A 20,367-nucleotide genomic window follows, 5' to 3' on the forward strand; every position below is an offset into this window, starting at 1 on the left:
ATGAAATTTCATAACCTAAATAGTATTTACTATAAAATTTGATAACCTAGCTGGAAAACAAACCCTGAATTCGCGGACGTCAAGCAACGAAACGATCTTTGCACTCACCAAAGCGTGCATTAGGTTTTTTCATCCTTGCCAAACGGTGGACCTCAGATGTCCTTGTTCTGGAAGAAGTATTCAGGATCATCCGCAATAACTTATTTCGGACTCGCTATAGCTGCGCTTTGGCAGCTTTCCCAGGCCGGCATGCTGTATTAGATCACAGGGAGGATTATTTCCTTGTAGGCAACAAGCTTAGTTTTTAGAATATTGACGACGAGGCCATCATGTCATACAGTGTCGAACGCCTTGTCGACATCGAGTAAGGCCATGGCAGGTGTTTTAGAGACAGACTTGTTCCGTCTGAGGTGGTGGGTGGATTGACCGCGTCGGAAACCAAACTGTTCCTAGAACAAGATGTAGTGATGTTCAGCAGACTCAAGTAGTCGGCTATGAATTGCCTTTTCAAATAGATTGGATGATCCTGAGAGAAGGCTGATGGTATCGAGGATCTTTCCCAGGCTTCCGGATGGGGATGACTTTCGCTGACCTCCAGGACGATTGAAAGTGGCTAAGCTGGAGACACTGATAAAGACCAGCGAAAGGTGCTTGAAGAACGGAACACTCACCTGGACCTTCAGGTTTTTCGGTGATTCAATACAGGCCATCAATTCGCCAGCTGAGATCTCAAACTCGTCCGAAAAGTCGTTGGAAGTCAAATGGATTTTGTTAGCATGCTCGTTGATGGCTGCCTCATGTGGACTAACGATGGTCTGTCCAAGATTGTGCGAGCTGACGACATATTTCAGTGACCTTCTCTGCAGGAGTTATCAAGCGATCCTTAGAGCTATTGTTGTCTAATGGGATCAAAGGTGGAATAAAAATAAGACTTGAATTTCGCTAAGCAAAAGTAAGTTAAAAATCGGTAAACCAACCAATCCCTCTACGTGCATCGTAAGCACAGACATCAAAATCGTGGAACTTGAATGGTGGGCTCTAATCCTCAGTACAATGTGTTACCGTTCGGGGAATGTTCACGAGGATTTGCTAAACGGTGGGTTTAGCGCCACTCTCAAAGAGAGACCACCGGTCGTGTTCGATTTGCCCGACTTTTGGAGACCTTTTCGCTCAGGGAAATTCTCGAACGGTTCGCGGAATACTCGTAATCAATTTCGTAACGCGTTGCGTTGCGTTGTAACGGAGTATTTCGTAGATTGCATACTGATAGTTGTCATGTATATTCTTTACCTTTCTTACCCCAATTGCTTATGGATTTCCATTTGGGATTCAATGGAAATCCAATTGGGGGTCCAAAATGATAAAACATGAAAGCTATCATTGCCGGCCAAGCCCATCTTCTCCGTTACTAGGAAAGGGAAGGAAATGATGATATGACATCTACTTAACGAGAGGCCAGCGACTCACCGACGCCCTCATAGATGTCAAGGAATTGGATGGTGGGTAGGGTATGTGGTTTAGGAGTATCATTATAAGCAAATGATAGAAAATTTGTGGAAATACGTTGGGAGTGACTTTGCTAAGAAATTTATGTCACTCCATTCTTCTTGCCGATGATTTTCCTCGGATGGGGCGAAGGTATTAGCCTTGCCCTGGCTAATAGCCTAGGTTTAAGCGCCTTTGCTCGCTCTCTGAAACGAAAAAAGAGCAAAAAGAAATTAAATTTCCCTTCCCCCCTGATATGATAATGATTTTGATCAACAAATTAATTCTAAGTGGATGAATAAATGATCAAACGGCTGCAAACAAGCCTCTATTGTCGTAGCAGAAGCAAACCCGCCTCAATACGACAGGCAGAAGCACATGTTTGTGATTCAAACGCCATCGACTGTTGTTCAATTTCGATACACATAGTTGGGTAGAGAGAAAAGATGTGAAATATTGCTAAAGTAGGATTCGATGGATACGGGGAATTAGAGATAGTGATTCAAGAATGCACTTGTGCCTGAACTATGATTATTTTGTAATTTATCTCTTTTTTGGAAATGACTAATAAATGTGTTTGACCCATATTTATATTCGGTCATTGGCCATTAACATTTTTTTACGGTGGCACGGGGTGATCTCCGTGGATGCCATACGGCTTATGAATCGCGGCCTTTCGTCGGACACATGATTTCGTCACTTACCTGGTTCTTCAGCCTGTCCATCCGTTACTAAGTGCACCAGCCATTCAAGTACTCACTCGCTGACCGAATGCCGAATCCACCAAGTCCATCGACCGTCAAGAACGGCACTCAATCTAACAAATCGGGCTCGCCTATTCCATCAGCTCACCGTTGATCGAATCCGACCCGCCGTAAAGTATGTATCGTGCAGTGCTGTACTCCTCTGATCGATCCGGCACCGCCAGATACACTGCTGTCCTCAACTTCTGCGAATGATGCTTGCGGTTCTCAGTACATAGGCTCCATGAAAAATCTTCCGGTTCGAATTGATACTAAGAAACACATTTTCAGAGGCAAAAAAATCAGACGTCAAAAAAAACCTCTCTTCACAAGCCTTGACTACTACGATCTCTCACTCGTAATCAATTTCGTAACGCATGCACTAACTACGACTCTTTATTCGTACGAATTTTAGGGAAGGCCTAAGGAATGTTCACTCATTCGAGTAAGGAAACGAAACTGAAACTTAATTTGATTAGCGAGTATGCTTTATTTGCCAACTGGCGTTAAACGTAACGTAATTCAACCAATTAAAGAATTCAATCAAAACACTATCTATCTATCTATCTATCTATCTTTTTTTTTATTGAGTTATGACACTTTCGTCTGCACTTCCTCGCATTGGATAATCTATCTATCTATCTATCTATTTATATATCTATCTATCTATCTATCTATCTATCTATCTTTTTTTTTATTGAGTTATGACACTTTCGTCTGCACTTCCTCGCAAAACTGCTTGGAAACATTCACCATCTCCCCTTGTGGCCTGCTAGGGGGATTGGGCTCTGGGGATCACGCCTGCTAAGTTACCTTCCACAATTAGGTAATCTTGCTTCTATGGAAATTTGCTTCCAACGTGGTGGGAGGAAAAACCCTCGACTGAGGGAAAAAAAACCCCTTTACTTGTTTTGTTACCTTGCTTCCCCTCGGACCGCAAGATAAACTGTCTACTTCATGGATTCTACCATTAGAACTTTCCATCTTTCCATCCTATTCGTGTCTTTGCCTAAACTTCTCCGGTACTACCAATATGCTTTACTTCGGAAAAGTCGGCCTGTTGTGCTGTACAGCACCACTCCTTTATACTATCGCGGGGAATCTTTATACTATCAACGGGGAATCTAACAGAGCCCCGGCGAAGGAGGTTCATCAGATACCGACGCCAACCAGTCAAGTGCCAAGGTCAGTCCAGCGATTCCGGAGGAGCAGGGCGTCCGGTTCACTGGTGCCCTGACAACCCGTAACTGGTTGTATTTCATCGCGAACTACTCGGTCTAGTCCCCGGCGGCGGATCTAGCCTACGTCGACGGAGAGTTCCCCGACGAAGGAAGTTCTCCCGAAATCGATGCTCTTTGGTCGTTACGCCATTTCTTCTGCAACTCGGATAAAATCCGTGTAGCTACCCTGTCGACTGCATTCCACGTGCTTTCCTCTCGGCACATTTTTTCTATCACGTTCTCTTGGTTTAAACCGTGTATTTCCCCTCGAACTGCCTCAAACCTGGGGCATTCAAAGATCACGTGCTCCACCGTCTCCTCGATGTTCTCACACTCCGGGCAAAATGGCGAAGCAGCATGCCCAAACCGATGAAAATACTTCCTGAAACAGCCGTGGCCTGACAGGAACTGTGTCAGGTGAAAGTTTACTTCGCCATGCTTCCTGTTCATCCACGTTGACAGGTTTGGAATGAGTCGGTGGGTCCACCTCCCATTGTCTGTACTGTCCCATTCATGCTGCCACCTCTCCATTGAACGGATTCTCTCCATCTTTCTCACATTTCTCGTGTCTTTCCGATGATAGCACTCAATATCTTCCGCTAGGCTGATGCAGATAGGGACCATCCCGGTGATAACGCATACTGCCTCCGACGATATCGTTCTGTAGGCCCTCGCGACTCGTATGGCCATCAGCCGGAACGCACTTTGTAGCCTTCTACGGTTCCGCTTGGTTTCCAGCGCATTACCCCAAGCGAGGACTCCATACCGCAGTATCGATGACGAGACACTAGCTAGTAGACGCCTGGTGCTACTTCTTGGACCGCCAACGTTTGGCATGATCCTTGCTATTGCGCTCATAGCCTTCGCCGACTTTTCGCAGACGTAATCGACGTGGCTATTGAAGTTTAGCCGGTCATCGCTCCCAGATGTTTCAGTGATCGCTTCGATGCAATCGTATGATCACCAACGACGATCTCCATCCGCTGAATTGCCTTACAGTTGCTGACTAGTAGCACCTCCGTCTTATGGTGAGCTATTTGCAGCTTCACTCCGTTAATCCAGCTCTCGATCATTGCTATCGCCTCCGTCGCCAACACCTCTACTTCTTCAAGTGTCTCGCCCATCACCGTTAGTGACACGTCGTCCGCAAAACCCACGATTCTAACTTTTCTAGGCAATCGCAGACTCAGGACTCCATCGTACATCCCGTTCCAAAGAGTTGGACCGAGTATGGAGTCTTAAGGAACGCCCGCTGTAACACGCATCGACTTACGTCCTTCGTTAGTGTCGTACACCAACACTCTGCACTGAAAGTAGCTTGTCCGATCACGGACAGTCGAATGATGAGGCCAATCCTTCGGTTGAGGATTCCTGCTGAACGGCCAATTCCTCTTCGGAATGCCACGGATGATCGGCCGATTCCTTCTCGGTGAAGGAATGCCTGGTGTGTCGATAGCTCAGACTGGAGGGTTAATTAACTCATAGCTCTGAAAAGAGCTGATTGGTTTGGCTGCTTTCGGGGAATGAAAACTACTTCGCTTTTTTACTTTGACCGGTTTATTGCCGTACAATGGCTAAATACTGAATGAAAAAGATACATTGTGCACATTTCTTATATAGTCTAATAGTATACAATGACAATGTAAAATGTTTCTTCCAAGTTTATGGGGGCGTGGCTTCGGTGAGAAAATTCTCGCTGTTGATGCGGTGATGCAATGATCATTGATGATGATGACGGTGACTGTACACGATAGAGAGCTCTTGCTTTGCGTAACTTTTAGCAGGTAGCCGTGCATGTTTTGTTAGTTGGAAGAATGACATTTTGGGGAATGGTTCAACCGGTTCAACACCACATCAAAGAAGATGATGTAAACAAAATGGAAAGAATATTTGATTTTCGTTCGCTTCATGCGCGAACATTCTCCCGCCAGCAAGAAAGAGTTCATTAACGATCTGTTCGAGAGCTGACAATGGACTTACGGGATTCTAGCAATAGGTCATAAAGCGGGTTCGCATCGGAGCAGTTATTAGATGCGTTTTGAGAGTTACCTTCTGATATACTTGAAGATTGTTTGAATTCAGCAGATGGTTTTGTTTCGCTTGATGGGTTGCAGTTCATTGAAAGAGGGGTCTGTTGAATTGAGTTGAGGTTTTGTGTATCGTAGAGATTTTGTGGTATGTACGGGTATGTAGGACGTTTTTTCCGTAATTTTGGATTCGAAACATAATTTGCCAATGATTGTATTCCTACTGTGTAACAGCTGGGATCAATACCGCGCGTTTGATTAACCACTCCAGCGACCACCCATCCCAGACGGGTCTCCTGAAGGATAGGTAATTTGTCAGAAATTTTGAATTGTCCTGGCAACATCAATTGAAAAAAGTGTTGAATACCGATAAGAAGATCGATTTCACCGGGAAGATTAAACCTTGGATCAGCAAGGGGAAATCCGGTAGGAATTTTCCAAGATTGGATATTAATTGGAACTGACAGAATTGCTCCAGTTACCTGTTCAGCAACAAGAAACTCGAATTTTGCACTATAGTCAGAATAGCAAGATTTGATGTGAATCTGTACGACTTCAGATAGGGACGACTTCTGATTATTGGCTCCAACAATATCAACCTTTGTCGAGAGCCGAGGAAGTTTAAGGGACTGAATGAATTTCCGTGAGGCAATGTGTGCTTGTGAACCACTATCAAGAAAAACTCGACAAGGACGTAGTTTTCCATCGGCATCATAAACTTGAACTATGGCTGTCATAAGTAGACTGTTGCACATAGATGAAACCTTCTTTGCAGGATAGACGGCAGAAGTGGACTGTATTTGATGGTTTTGAGTCTCGTAATCCGAATCATCGGATTCTGGTGTCGATGGGGAAACGTCAGACTCAGGGTGAAGGAGGGTATGGTGTTTGCCTTCACATTTCCAACAAGTAAAAGAGGACTTGCACGCACTGCTCCTATGCCCTACTCTCAGACAATTAAAGCAAGCTTTGAGCTCTCTTACCTTGGCTTCCCGGTCTGGAATGGACATCTTGCGGATGGCGTCGCACTTGAAGATCGGGTGACTTCCTTCACCGCACACTTGGCATGTTGGCTCCGCTTTCTCGGTGATGGCATAGGTTTTCAGCTGAGTGGGTCCCTTTGCTGGAATCGGCTTCGAGGTTGGTTTCTGGATCGCTTCTTCACACCGCTCGAGGATTGAGCAGCGCTTCTTCAGGAAGTCCATGGTGTCATTGTAGGTGGGAATTTGTTTGTGGGGAATAGTTGCTTCCCACTCCATGCGGGATCTGTTGTCCAACGCTTTCGCAACCAAGTTCACGACGAAGCGCTCGGACATTCCAAGCATTTGCTCCTTCATTAGGCTGAGACCATCGATGTGCCGGGTTACATCGTCGATCAGTTCTCGAAGTTCTGTGGAACAGGGTCGTGTCATTTTCTTCAAGTGTAGCATACTCAAAACGTGAGTATCTACAATGAGTCGCTTGTCATCGAAACGTTCCTCCAGCAACGTCCAGGCGTGGGCGTAGTTGTTGGCTTGCATGGTAGAGTCGTCGATGATTCCCGCAGCACTGCCAATCAAGGCTCGGTCCAGGTGGTACAGCTTGTTGGCGTCGGAATCGCTGGAGGTTTTCATCACATCGAGAAACATGGCCTTAAAGCGTGGCCAGTTCTCTGGTTTCCCATCGAATGTGGGAATGGGTGCTTTCAGTGGTTGCTGTTGGACGATGATGCGTGGTGGTTCTTGTTGACCTCTTGCTACCAGCCTCATATCGGTGGGGGCTTCCATGGACTGGATAAGCGTTTCCACAAACAGGCAGGCGTCGTTGTGCTGAGTTTCGAAAATGACGTAGGCTTCATCTTGCTCAGCTAGCTTCTCGGCGGATGTTAGTGTGACAATTTGCCGGTGGATGTCACAGTACTCCTGGTAGTGGGTATCCAAATTACGTTGGTATAGCTTCAATTGCACCAAACTCAACTGCACGGTTGCAGCCCCCGATGCTTCTTCGACGGCTTTGCGGATGCGCGTAACTTTCGCCTTCACCTGTCCACGTAGGTGAACAAGCGATTTGAGATCCGCCATCCTCTCCTTCTGCTCGATTTTACTTGGTGTGTGTTGAATCGGCATCACACGACGTCAGCGACGAGTTTCAATAACGTTTTCACTCACGGTTACACTCGCGTCTTACTTTCGCACTAAAACGCAATTTTCCTCCTCGAATCAGCCAGAAAATTATTTTAACTAACTCTGCTGAGCATCGACAGAGGGAAACGATGGACAATCGGCTGATTGCCAGATCACAGTTGCGGCTGCAACAAACGGAAAACGGATCGTCCAGATCCGGTTCGATAGGACCAAAATGTCCGATCACGGACAGTCGAATGATGAGGCCAATCCTTCGGTTGAGGATTCCTGCTGAACAACCAATTCCTCTTCGGAATGCCACGGATGATCGGCCGATTCCTTCTCGGTGAAGGAATGCCTGGTGTGTCGATAGCTCAGACTGGAGGGTTAATTAACTCATAGCTCTGAAAAGAGCTGATTGGTTTGGCTGCTTTCGGGGAATGAAAACTACTTCGCTTTTTTACTTTGACCGGTTTATTGCCGTACAATGGCTAAATACTGAATGAAAAAGATACATTGTGCACATTTCTTATATAGTCTAATAGTATACAATGACAATGTAAAATGTTTCTTCCAAGTTTATGGGGGCGTGGCTTCGGTGAGAAAATTCTCGCTGTTGATGCGGTGATGCAATGATCATTGATGATGATGACGGTGACTGTACACGATAGAGAGCTCTTGCTTTGCGTAACTTTCAGCAGGTTGCAGTGTATGTTTTGTAAGTTGAAAGAATGGAATTTTGTGGAATGGAACAACACCATATCAAAGAAGATGATGTAAACAAAATGGAAAGAATATTTGATTTTCGTTCGCTTCATGCGCGAACATAGCTCTTCAGGATATGGCACAGGTAACCAGGGACTCGCATTCTATGCAGCGCTCGCTCGCGAACTGCAGAAGGTTGGAGTGAACGTGTTCGCTATTCAAGAAGTCCGATGGCCCAGATCCGGAGAACGTGAATTCCGAGCCGTGGACCCCACGACCAACACTGCATTCAAGTATAACATCTATCACAGCGGCGGCGGAAAAGCAGAGCATGGAGTTGGTTTCGTAGTGGTATGGACACTGGACAGTGCATGGAGACGCATAGTACATTGCAGGTTAGTTGCCCTAGGGCGATTTGCCTTGCCGAAATGTCATATGTTTCATCAAAATGTGGAAATTTTCGGTTTTTTCATCCTTCCTATATGTTATTTTGACACTTTTTTCGCCTAACCTACATAATTTTAGGTCTAGTTTTGTTACGGCCATGCCAAATACGGTAAATTTGTAGGGAATACCCAAAAGGTGGTTGAGGGTGGGTCTTGAGGGGGACGTTTTGGGGCGTCTTCCCCTATTATTTTCACTTATATGAACATGCAATCATGCAAACATGCAAGTGACTTCAACGCCGTTAAAGTGATGTACCTTTATGAACTTTGGGACCAAATAATTTCGGAATTTTCTCAATCAAACAATTGAAAGTTGACAATTGACAAATCTGCGATATGTACACAACCACCAAGGGTTCTACGACTGTTCTAGGGATTGCGATCAGATCTAAGCACCGAGTAGTGGCACCCAAAAAACTGTGCTGAGTGTATGGCGTCGTCGAGCCAAGCATTGCTTCACACAGCGACATTTATCTCCTTCGTTCACCGCCAGAAAAAGTCATCGATTCTGGCACGAAGTCCGCAAACATTCTGATAGTAGATACACAAACCACCGTTTTCGTTGCTGATGTGAGAATGCAGAGTACTGTTGGGGTGCGTCAGTCGTAGTATAAGATGCGTCGAAGTTTGTAGAATTCTTCTGGAATGTGGTCATTTGATTGAAGGCGAGTGAAGAATTTTCGTTTGCTTTGGGCGGACATATACTAATCTTAGCTTTAAATACCTGGACCAGTAAGTCAGTTCTGTGACCGTTTAATGTTCGCAACTTCGAGTAGTCGACGAAACTCATGTGTTTCTCCAGTTGTCGCTGAAACACCATACGTCACTCCATGCAGCATGGTTTGTTTTAATTCGCAACTCACGCGCATTATTATGTCTTAATGGTTTGCGAATTCCCTTTTAATTGATTTCCAGTCTTGCACTATATGATTCTCCCTACATATTGGGCACCATATTGGGGAGATTCTGCCTTACAGTCCTTTCCTTACTCTTGTGGTTAAATGCACAACACTTGAAGCATCTTTTGATTTGCAATCCATCTGCAAATGTCGTGTAATCTCGACAACGATCCCACCCACAGTTAATTTTGTCTCCTCGCATTTCTTCGGCAAACGTATCAGCATCCAGTTCAAAAATCGCTCACACGTTATCAAACAGTAACTTCGTATTACAGTACTTTTTGCACAATTTGATATGCTGAAAGCTTCCAAATGCTTCGTTTTGATCTACTTTTCTAAGTTTCTTTCAACTTTTATTCATCCAATTCATCACTCATGTCGATTATTTTCATAGTAAATTTTCCTAAATTTCCACTGAAAATTCTATTGATTGCACTGAAAATTCCTCTCAATTTCTTTGGGAAATTTCTGTGAATTTCTCTAAAAAAATCTTACGCAAGTTTATTTTGTATCCAAGGGGAACTGTCGATTAGGTAACCTCTAGCCACAGAGAAACAGACGTCTCACTTAGAACAAAATGTAACCAAAATCATCGTCACGAAAACATTGTCGCCCAATGCTAAAATCCCGGTGTGTGGCCAAGCGGCAACCAGATGGCGGTAGAGTGCAAACGTCAAACACAAACAAAATCGATGAAAGCGCCATCGGTGGCCGATTGACCACCTACAAAAAGTTAAATAAACCGTTAAAAAGGTGTACGATGGAACATATGTTAAGTGAGACGTCTGTTTCTCTGTGCTCTAGCTCTAACATAATACATACTTGCTTCTTCATATAATAGGTCATATAACGCTACACCATCTTGCATCCAAAAGTTGCATCGATATAACTTTGAAAAGTAATGCGAAACTAAAGAACAAAAATATTTGGCCATTTGCATGTATCTAAGTTTCCCACAGTACTATGGATCACCGTAACGGGGCCAAACGCTTAGTATTGATATGTAGATGTCGGAAACGTGTTTTGCTTTCGACGGAAAGTGGCCTTACCGGATGGTGATGTGTGCTCCTTCTTTGCTGCACTATAGAGGTGCTGTAGACGCACCACCGGCAGTAGCAGCGTCATAACCAGAGATTGGATGGTGATCTGCGTTCTGGAAAGCCGAGCTAAATCATTCATTTATTCATCAAACATCACAGGAAAAACTTCAGCTACAGGCTCACAATGTTGAAAAAGGATTTCAAGCGGATAAGCACCGGTCCTCCGAACAGGCTCGACCCTGCCCCTGCACCGGTCTGTGGTTTAGCATTTCCTAGATTGCTGCAGCATTTTACGTTGGTGCAGTGCAGAGCCTGTGCGTGTCAAATCAAATCCGGTCACAGCACCTGAATCATCATTTCATCATCAGCTTCCGGATGAGCTGCAGTTTTGTGAAGCATGTATCGTATCAAACACAAACATATGGGATAATTGCTCCGGCTCTTAATCTCATAGCTCTCATATTCGTCCTAGCAAGGACAAATGGACACGTTTCTTATCAATAGAAATTGTTAAGCAGGATACGCATGTTAGCAGAAAGAGCCGACAAAACTGATGCATTTATGTTTCAAAACTTTATGAAGATGGGAGCGTTCAAAAGTTAATGAAATAGTTCCAACCACAATCCGAACACAATGCAAACACAATCTAAAACGTAATCGGTTAATGAAATCAAAATATAGTAAAATAAACATCATAAGCGATAACCCCACATAATAGAAACAAATTAACTTCTTTCAAACCATTTCACACGTCCAGCATCCTAATGATATCACACCTACCTCTGATTAACCGAGTTGAAAGGTGATGAACTCGATGATGAAGTCAGCAAATCTTTGCAGGAGTACGTCTCGCACTCGCAGTGCTTGGTGGTAACGTTGAGCGTCGACGAGTTCGCCAGACAAGTGATTAATTCCAGCGGTGCTGGCTGCTGTCACGACCGAAAGCAATCAGATAGTAGCATCACCACAGTGGCCACCATATGAAGCAGCCGGCAGCCAGTGCCCGTAAAGAAGCAAACGTTCGATCGTGATGTCGCGCGTCCATGAATGGGCGAGCCGGCCGGGAACCAACCGCGTTCGCGTTGTCCAGCGGATGATTATCGCCGATGAGAAGGTAACACAAGCGACCGGAATCGATGGCAAAACATGAAATGAAACCAGACAAGAAGCAGGAAAAATCATCAGCAATCAATTATGTATTCCTCGCTCGGCACTGATCGTTAATTGTGTTCATTTGGAAATGTGTGTTCTTTTGCTTTTTGACGTAGGACTTACGTCTCTCTTTACTATACCGGGTGTCATTTCAAAATATTCAAATCGACCGCGTTACGCTGTGTTGAAAGATTTTAAACGTTAATAGCGTTCGTCTCAGTGGACGAATTTCTGCGGTAAGCCCCTCAATCGACAGATTTCAAGTATGCCTTTCATGTCTATGCTTGATAAGACCCGAAAAGCTTGTTTCAATAGGCATGAAACTGTTTTCAATGTAAAACATTGAGATCAAGGGAACCTATAAATATGGGTACCGCATAATTCTTGCATCATTCCATTACCACGTTCTGATTGGTGCAGACACCAGCGAATGAGCAGCCGCTGGATCTGCCGAGAAGCCATAAAATAGCGCAACGCGATTTTTTCCTTTCATTCTGACCGGGACAAGCGAAACAACCGCATCATCAATTGAACAGCACTCACACCTTTTAGCAGGGAATGAATTAGTCATCGAAGCCACCATCATCAGCCGAAACCTAGCCAGTACAGCAGCAGTCCACCCTACAGACACGACAAAGCAGCAATGCTGAGCAGATACCGGCAGCAGCAGCAGAGTCGAGCCGAGACCGGCCGGTATCGGTGATGAGCCGAGACAGGCGGAAGAAAAGCAACATGATGCAGCATGTATGTCCAAAAAACAAACGGTTCTTCAGAGAGCCAATGATAGAGATCAATATCACGCCATTTCCGCGCGACATGAAAATCCATTCTGCGCCAAATTCGCGCAACCTAAAACGCGACCTAAATTCTAAGCAAATACACGTTAAATATCAATGCATTGATCAATGCAATATTGGCATTGATAAAAAAAAATGTAGAAAAACATTGTTTGATACTGACCGCACACAAAGCGAACGTGACTGAATGATCGTCCCATGTTATGAATTCTAAATCTTATCACCCGAAATCCCATGTCCGGGTGTTTCCTTCCTTCTACTACTAACAATGTTGTCTCAGAAAAGATCACCCTACTTCCCACCTGAACTGCAATTCTAAGCTCGCTTGCCCGGCTTATTGGCATGTATCCAGCGAAAAGTCCCGTTAAGAAATAGACGCCAGCAGCGAGCAACAAGCGTAAAAAAGAAGAAGCCCTTCTCGAACGCGTTGATGATGATGACGCTTTGGCTGACAAAGAAGCGGGATACAAGACACTAGCTGATTGGCCCACCAAAGCAGAGAAGATTCAAAATTAAGTAGTATAAAAGAAAAGTGCATTCGCTCGCAGAGCATTCAGACTTTTTTATACCATCATACCATTCGCGGTTATTTGAAAAGATCGTTTTCTTACTTTTTGCACTTGGCCGAAGCAAACAGCCTTTTTCAAAGCTCTAAGAGTTAAAAAATAATGTTCTCCTTCAAACGCTATCGCACAGATTAGAAGGCCCTTCAGTGGAAGGGCTTAGATACAGTCTACATCCCCTGCTGAGCCAACTTGTGGTTTATTTCAGGCAGTCCTTCAGTGGGAAGGTTGCCACCGTCGAGGCTAATATTTCGTGACCGGACAGATACTTCCTGAATTTTTTTTTGATGATTTTTGTTCGAGGTAGATTTGAATTCTGCACACTTAACTCAATTCACCGTATTCGGTAAATTTTACCGAAATCTCAACAGCAGAACTGTTCGGTAATTATTTTACAGATTTTTTGTAATTTTTTCCATTGTTCAACTGTCAAAATCACCGAAAATCAGTAAAATTATTTACCGAACAGTTCTGCTGTTGAGATTTCGGTAAAATTGTATCGAATTCGGCGATTTAGTTTAAGTGTGTGTGTCGGTTTGATGAGAAGATTTTGCCAAGGAATGGTATGCAACGCCGATTATTTATCCAAAATAGTTGATGTGAGAAATTTGGACATATTATGTATCTTAAAGGCATGGTCAAGGCAAGTCCTACGTCCACTTAGCGGTTATGTCACAGACATTACCCACTGTGCGTTTTTTACATTCATGAAGGGGTATATAAATTGCTTGAGAAATAGAATTTCTGTTCTCTAAATCAGAGTGATGAATAAAAATGATGATTTGTATTCTAAACTATTCATTCATCCATCAAACATCGCAGGAAACACTTCATCTATACGAGAACGTTAGCTTATCAGACATCATTAGAACTTATGCTTATAACCATAACCTTTCAAAAAATGCTAACCACGACAAGAGGGCTAAGCTGCAATAGACGAGGCTACCCACGCGGTACCGATTAAAAGGTCGATTTGGTGGTGACAAACATCGGCTTCAAAGTGGGTGAAGTTTCTTGTACACACTTAAAATAAATCGAATTCGGTAAAATTTTACCGAAATCTCAACAGTAGATCTGTTCGGTAATTATTTTACAGATTTTTTTGTAATTTTTTCCATTGTTCAACTGTCAAAATCACCGAAAATCAGTAAAATTATTTACCGTGAATGGCGCTCCTCTTCGGCAGGTTTAGTCAACAACGTCAACAAAACCAAATCGTTGGATGTAAACACGGTGACTCCTTCCAGTTTTACAGTAACCGGGCAACCAGTGGAGAATGTTGAAAGCTTCCAATATCTTGGTAGCCAAATGGCGTCAGACGGCGGTACCAAGATCGACATAGGCGCACGGATCAAGAAAGCAAGGGCTGCCTTTGCGAGTTTAAGAAATATCTGGAAAAACAGGCAGATAAGTGAACGCACCAAAATACGAATTTTCAACTCTAACGTGAAATCTGTGCTGTTATACGCTAGCGAAACATGGTGTGTATCAGTGGAGAACACTCAACGGCTGCAGGTGTTCATTAACAGATGCCTGCGGTATATAATTCGAGCCTGGTGGCCTCACAACTGGATCTCAAACAACGAGCTCCATCGTCGTTGTCACCAGAGGCCGATAGCAACAGAAATTCGGAATCGGAAGTGGGGCTGGGTCGGCCACACTCTACGTAAGGGCGGAAACGAAATCTGTAAACAAGCATTAGACTGGAACCCAGCAGGACATCGCAGCAGAGGCAGACCCAGAGGCTCATGGCGGCGAAGCCTCAATAAAGAAATAAAAGAAGTCGACCGAAATCTAACCTGGCAACAGGTTAAAGCGATAGCCGGGCAACGCTCAGGATGGAGATCTTTCAAGTCGGCCCTTTGCACCAAAAAACAGCGATCAACAAGCTTCTTGAAGAAAGATCACATTTCTTTCCCACCACAAACATCTCACAAACGACTTCCTCCAGTAGAACCTGCTTTTCATCATGCTGTGTTCCGTCTCGATCAGCTGGAGAACACAATACTCCATCTGGAAAAATCCGCTTTGAAGCCCTGAGCAACTGACTCCGATTTTTACTCAGCCCGTACATGCGGCTTCTTACCATATCTTCACTCTGGTCATGTTCCTTATTGACAACTAGTTTATTTGTGGACGCAATAGCGCCCGTGGCAAGTGTTTTTTTTTCAATATGAACGGTTCATTAATTCATGCATTTTAAAAAAATCAAAATTTTCGACGTCTGTTGTCTGTGATTTTTTTCATCAAATGCTGTTTCTGGTTGTCTAAGGCTGTCACTGGTTTTGTTTTCTGCATCTGATAGTATAAAAGAATTGAAGCGTCAAATATTTTATTTTTTGTGAGAATTTCCCCGCGTGCTGCGTCTGGTTGGCTAGTCACCGGACAGACAAACAGGGCTATTATATATAGTATGGCTGCTAGAATGGGACTGACACTTGCTACGTCTTCCAAGCTGAAAATTAGGAGGGGCGTTTGGCCGAAACCCATTCGACCGAAAGCCATTTGGCCGCACATACCATTAGGCCGAAACCCATCTGGCCGAAAGTCATTTGGCCAAACAAACTATTAGGCCGGAAGTCATTTGGCCGAATAGGTCATTTGGTCGAAAAAGTCATTTAGCCGAATACGGTCAAAATATCGAGAACATCGGAATCGATGGAAGTCATCCTTTATCCTCCCGAATACAATGTCACATCATTTTTTTCAGAAACATTCAAAATATAAGAAAAGGTGATTCGCCGTTAGCTACTTAAATTTGCCGAATATAATTAAATCTTGCTCGGGAAAAGTTTGGTTTCCGACGCGATCTACAAATTGTAGGGTAGGCTGGAGAGACACTATCCCCTTACTAGCAGATCGGATCCTGCTTTGATTCGCAACGGTGCGGTGATGATTCAACATCGGAAGACCATCGTCAACAACAGCAGCAGTCAAGTGCAATTTTCTCGCAAGGTTCGGGGTTTTAATTGGTTTCTGTTATGATTGAAACGTGCATCATTATGTGAAGATCGGTCCTTTTCAGAATCACAATTTATTTTGTGAGGGAAGAGGATGATTTGAGAGCTATTTTCGAAAAGTTCGCAAGATAATCACATGGAGTACAGACAATTTGATAACGTCGGTAGACCGTCGTCGACTTGTTAAAATTTCTCGCAAGGTCCCAATGCACCTTTTGGATTTACTAACAGCAGCCAAACGTTTGTGCAGCTACTATCAGACACCCACTCGATGATTTACTTTATGCTGGGACCTCTGCTACCTACGTCATCGTTGCGACAGATGAGTGCTTCAATCGACGACGGTCACTCGCCACAACTGCTGGTCGACCACGCTGCTGTTGGCCAAAGGGCTATCGCTGTCATCGTTGAGATTGAATGATCTGCAGCAACCACCCCGACGACCACCACCGATGCGATAGTTTTGTATTGGGACTGCTACCTGCGTCTTCGTGTTGCTGTGTCCGTTCCGCTGCGTCCGCTGTAGGGGAGAACGGTCCAAAATGCACCCCTGGGGCAAAATGGCCTCACTCATGTAACTTTGTAACGCAACGAGATGAAAATCTGAAAAATTCTGACTTTTCCTAACTTTCGGAAAATAGGGTTCTCTGAGAAAATCAGCTTCCAGCGACATCTAGGAGAGGCGCCACAAATAAAGTGACACATTGTGCATTGGGGTCCATTTGGACCCGAGATTTCATCACGATCACAAAAACTCAAATTTCAGCCGATTTTCGATCTTTAGGCACCAAACGAAAGCTGTAGGTTCCAATAAAAAGCCCACGGGGCGATTTATTCAAATTGGCCACTCTAGTCCCCGGGGAACCTGTGCTAAAGAGGTATTGTTTGAGCTTCTCAATTTGGCACCAAATTTTCGAATTGCGTGTTATGAAACATAAAATTGCTTGCAAATAAGTGCTCTGATGATTCTAACTGTATTTGCTATATTGTATATGCCATTTCTGGGCAAATTTATCCCTCGAGCGGTCATCGGAAAGCCCTCTGGAAGATCCGGAACATCCGTAAAATTGGCCAATTCTAAAAGTTCATCCCAGAGCTTCGCGAATTTTTGGTAACCATTCATTCAGGTAAATTGTGGGCGCAATCAATAGTTAAAGCCTTCTGTGACCTACAAGTGTCCCAGAAACGGTCCTCCGGAAGATCCGGAACATCGGTAAAAGTGGCCAATTCTAAAAGTTCATCCTAGAGCTCCGCGATTTTTTTGTAACCATTCATTCTAACAAATTGTGGGGGCAATCAATAGTTAAAGCCTTCTGTGACCTACAAATGTCCCAGAAACGGTCCTACGGAAGATCCGGAATATCCGTAAAATGGCAAATTCTAAAAGTTCATCCTAGAGTTTTGTGATTCTTTTTAAAACCAAACATTCTGGAAAATTGTGGGTGCTATCAATAGGTAAAGTCTTCTGTGACCCCCAAATATCCCAGAAACGGTCCTCCGGAAGATCCGGAACACCGGTAAAAGTGGCCAATTCCAAAAGTTAATCCTAGAGCTCCGCGATTTTTTCGTAACCATTCATTCTGGCAAATTGTGGGTGCAATCAATAGTTAAAGCCTTCTGTGACCTAAAAATGTCCCAGAAACGGTCCTCCGGAAGGTCCGGAACACCGGTAAAAGTGACCAATTCTAAAAGTTCATCCTAGAGCTCCGCGATTTTTTCGTAACCATTCATTCTAGCAAATTGTGGGTGCAATCAATAGTTAAAGTCTTCTACAAATGTCCCAGAAACGGTCCTCCGGAAGATCCGGAACATCCGTAAAATGGCCAATTCTAAAAGATAATCCTAGAGTTTCGCGATTTTTTTAAAACCATTCATTCTGGCAAATTGTGGGTGCAATCAATAGTAAATGTCTTCTGTGACCTCCAAATGCCCCAGAAATGGTTCTTCGGAAGATCCGGAACATCCGTAAAATGGCCAAATCCAAAGGTTCATCCCAGACCTTCGTGTTTTTTTGTAAGCATCCATTCTGGCAATCAATAGTGAAAGTCTTCAGTGACCCCCAGGGATGGTTTAATTCATTCACTCGCCTGATTCAAGGCGATTGTGTTGTTGCATAGAATGCTTATGAATTGCCACTCACAGTGGAATGAACCTTCTCACCACGACCTAAGCTGAGCGGCGTTACAGATGAATCACCCGACTGTGTTAGCCCTGGAAGCGAATGACTGCAAAACAAGCGAAACAAAACGATTGTGCTCCCTGTGGGTCAGGTGATTCTATCGGGAACGCTCACTTGCGATTGAATCTTTTTGGTTCGTGTGATTGCGATTGATTGGTTCAGATGAACTCATTTTTCGATACGTTTGTGTGGTTGTTTACCGAATAATATGTTAGGGTCATATTGATCGAGAAATGTAAATGTTTATAGAATATAGTCTTCTTATAATCCAATTATAAAGTTCAGTTATAATATGACATTTATCTTCAAAACTCATCAATTATGTGGCTATGTGGATATATGCTGCCATAAGCCCCCGGGCACGCGTAGAGGACAATTCAATTTTCACACTAAAATATGTAATGTGGCGATTCTTACGTCGAGATTTTCCATCAAATAAATGGTTATTTATGTGCTTGAAATGAATAATGTCCACTCCTGGTTCATGTAAAGTGCACCCCGGGAACTGGTAGAAGGGTGCATTTCCGGTTTTACGCTGAATTATTGCAAGCTTTAGCAGTTTGTTCTTGTTTGTCCATCAAATTCCAACATTCGAAACTGATTAGTGACCACAGTGACCACGCCACTACTAGAACCCACAAGGTGTCGGCGAGGATTTTTTTTTCTCACAAAACTACGCCTTGCGATAGTTTTTTCTCCAACACGTAAATGCTTCTCCATTCAAAATTGATTACCGCGATCACATTATCCGCTCATGGATCCCGTAAAAGGAGTACATACATTTTATCTCGATAATGCCTATACCAAAATATGTTTTCCAAATGTTATACAATATTTTAATGCGTGGAGTCATTCACGTATCACGGAATAATTAATAATATGATTCAGATTCCATTGAACGAATTTAGCATCAAAACATTTATTGTCGGCGTAGCACCAACTTAGAATTCGGAAGTAGGGACTTCCGAACCGAACTTTCTTCCGAAGTTTTATCTAATTGATGCGTTGTTCCAACTTCGGCATAACAAGCGTTCTAACTTTGTTCCGGATAGACAATATTAAGCAGCGTGCCGAAATCCTTTTACAGTCCTACGTAACACCAAGTATATTATTATTTCATAAAATTCATTTTATTATTATTTCATTTTGAGTAATGATTAATGTGACCAGACGTCCCGAGAGGCTGCATTTTTCAACTTCGTTCTACAAATTTATACCAATTTATACAGCATTACAAATATTTTTATAATTTTTTTGGGCCGAAATCTATGCGATGGTCTTTTAACTAAATATGTATGAATAAATACAGTCGCTTCTCCACATTTCGATGTTGAACGGATCATCGAGATAAGGAAAGATCGAGGAATGGCGGGAACATTGAAATGGGCACTAGATCGAAAAAAGCTAGTTGCTATGGAAAACGACAACAAAACAAATGTCATTTCTTGTTTTTGATGTGGATATTATTGTCCCAAGGTGGTCTAGTAGCCCTAAAATTTGAACAACTCGACATAGGGAGAGAGAATCCCGTACGAAATATGACCAGAATATATCGAGATAAAGAGATATCGAGATAGGGAGGCTATCGAGTAGTAGTAAGCGGAAATGTATGCAGAATGAAAACCATCAGCATAGGGAAAGATATATCACTGCCAAAAATATCTATATAAGATATATGTGTCACCGTTATAAATTTTTGCAATAACTCCACCCTAATATAATCGATATAGAACCACACATAAATTAAATAATTGCTAATTCGAGACCACATATAAAGTTTATTTGGATATATATTTTATTAGTGATTCGCGTGGAGAATGGTTATGTGTGCGCTGATGTACATCATGAGTTAAATCTATGGATTTTTGCCAATAAATATGTGTTTTTTTTGTTTTTTTCTTCCTAAACAATGGAGGGGGAATCTGCTCAACAGACATCCTGGGTTGACCAGGAAGTGCGGGGTTATGGATCACCGAGGGAGGCAGGACTACATTCCCGACCCGCTAAACCGTTTCCATTGCCGCCAAGCCCATAGTCCCTTCGGTACAA

The 20,367-nt window shown here is 43.4% G+C and overlaps 1 protein-coding gene across 18 annotated transcripts in view; it reads right to left on the reverse strand.

Annotated features, from left to right (window-relative positions):
- Positions 1-20,367, reverse strand: part of LOC134219839 (uncharacterized) — a 235,905-nt gene that overhangs the window by 112,924 nt on the left and 102,614 nt on the right. For 17 of the 18 annotated variants that reach the window (XM_062698716.1, XM_062698720.1, XM_062698715.1 and 14 more), the window contains one exon: positions 11,448-11,596. In XM_062698716.1, the coding sequence (XP_062554700.1) occupies positions 11,448-11,596 (149 nt within the window). The remainder of the gene's footprint in view (positions 1-11,447; positions 11,597-20,367) is intronic. The other variant, XM_062698724.1, reaches the window with a different exon arrangement.

Source organism: Armigeres subalbatus, chromosome 3, assembly GCF_024139115.2.
Source record: "Armigeres subalbatus isolate Guangzhou_Male chromosome 3, GZ_Asu_2, whole genome shotgun sequence".
In the NCBI taxonomy this organism is placed as follows: domain Eukaryota; kingdom Metazoa; phylum Arthropoda; class Insecta; order Diptera; family Culicidae; genus Armigeres; species Armigeres subalbatus.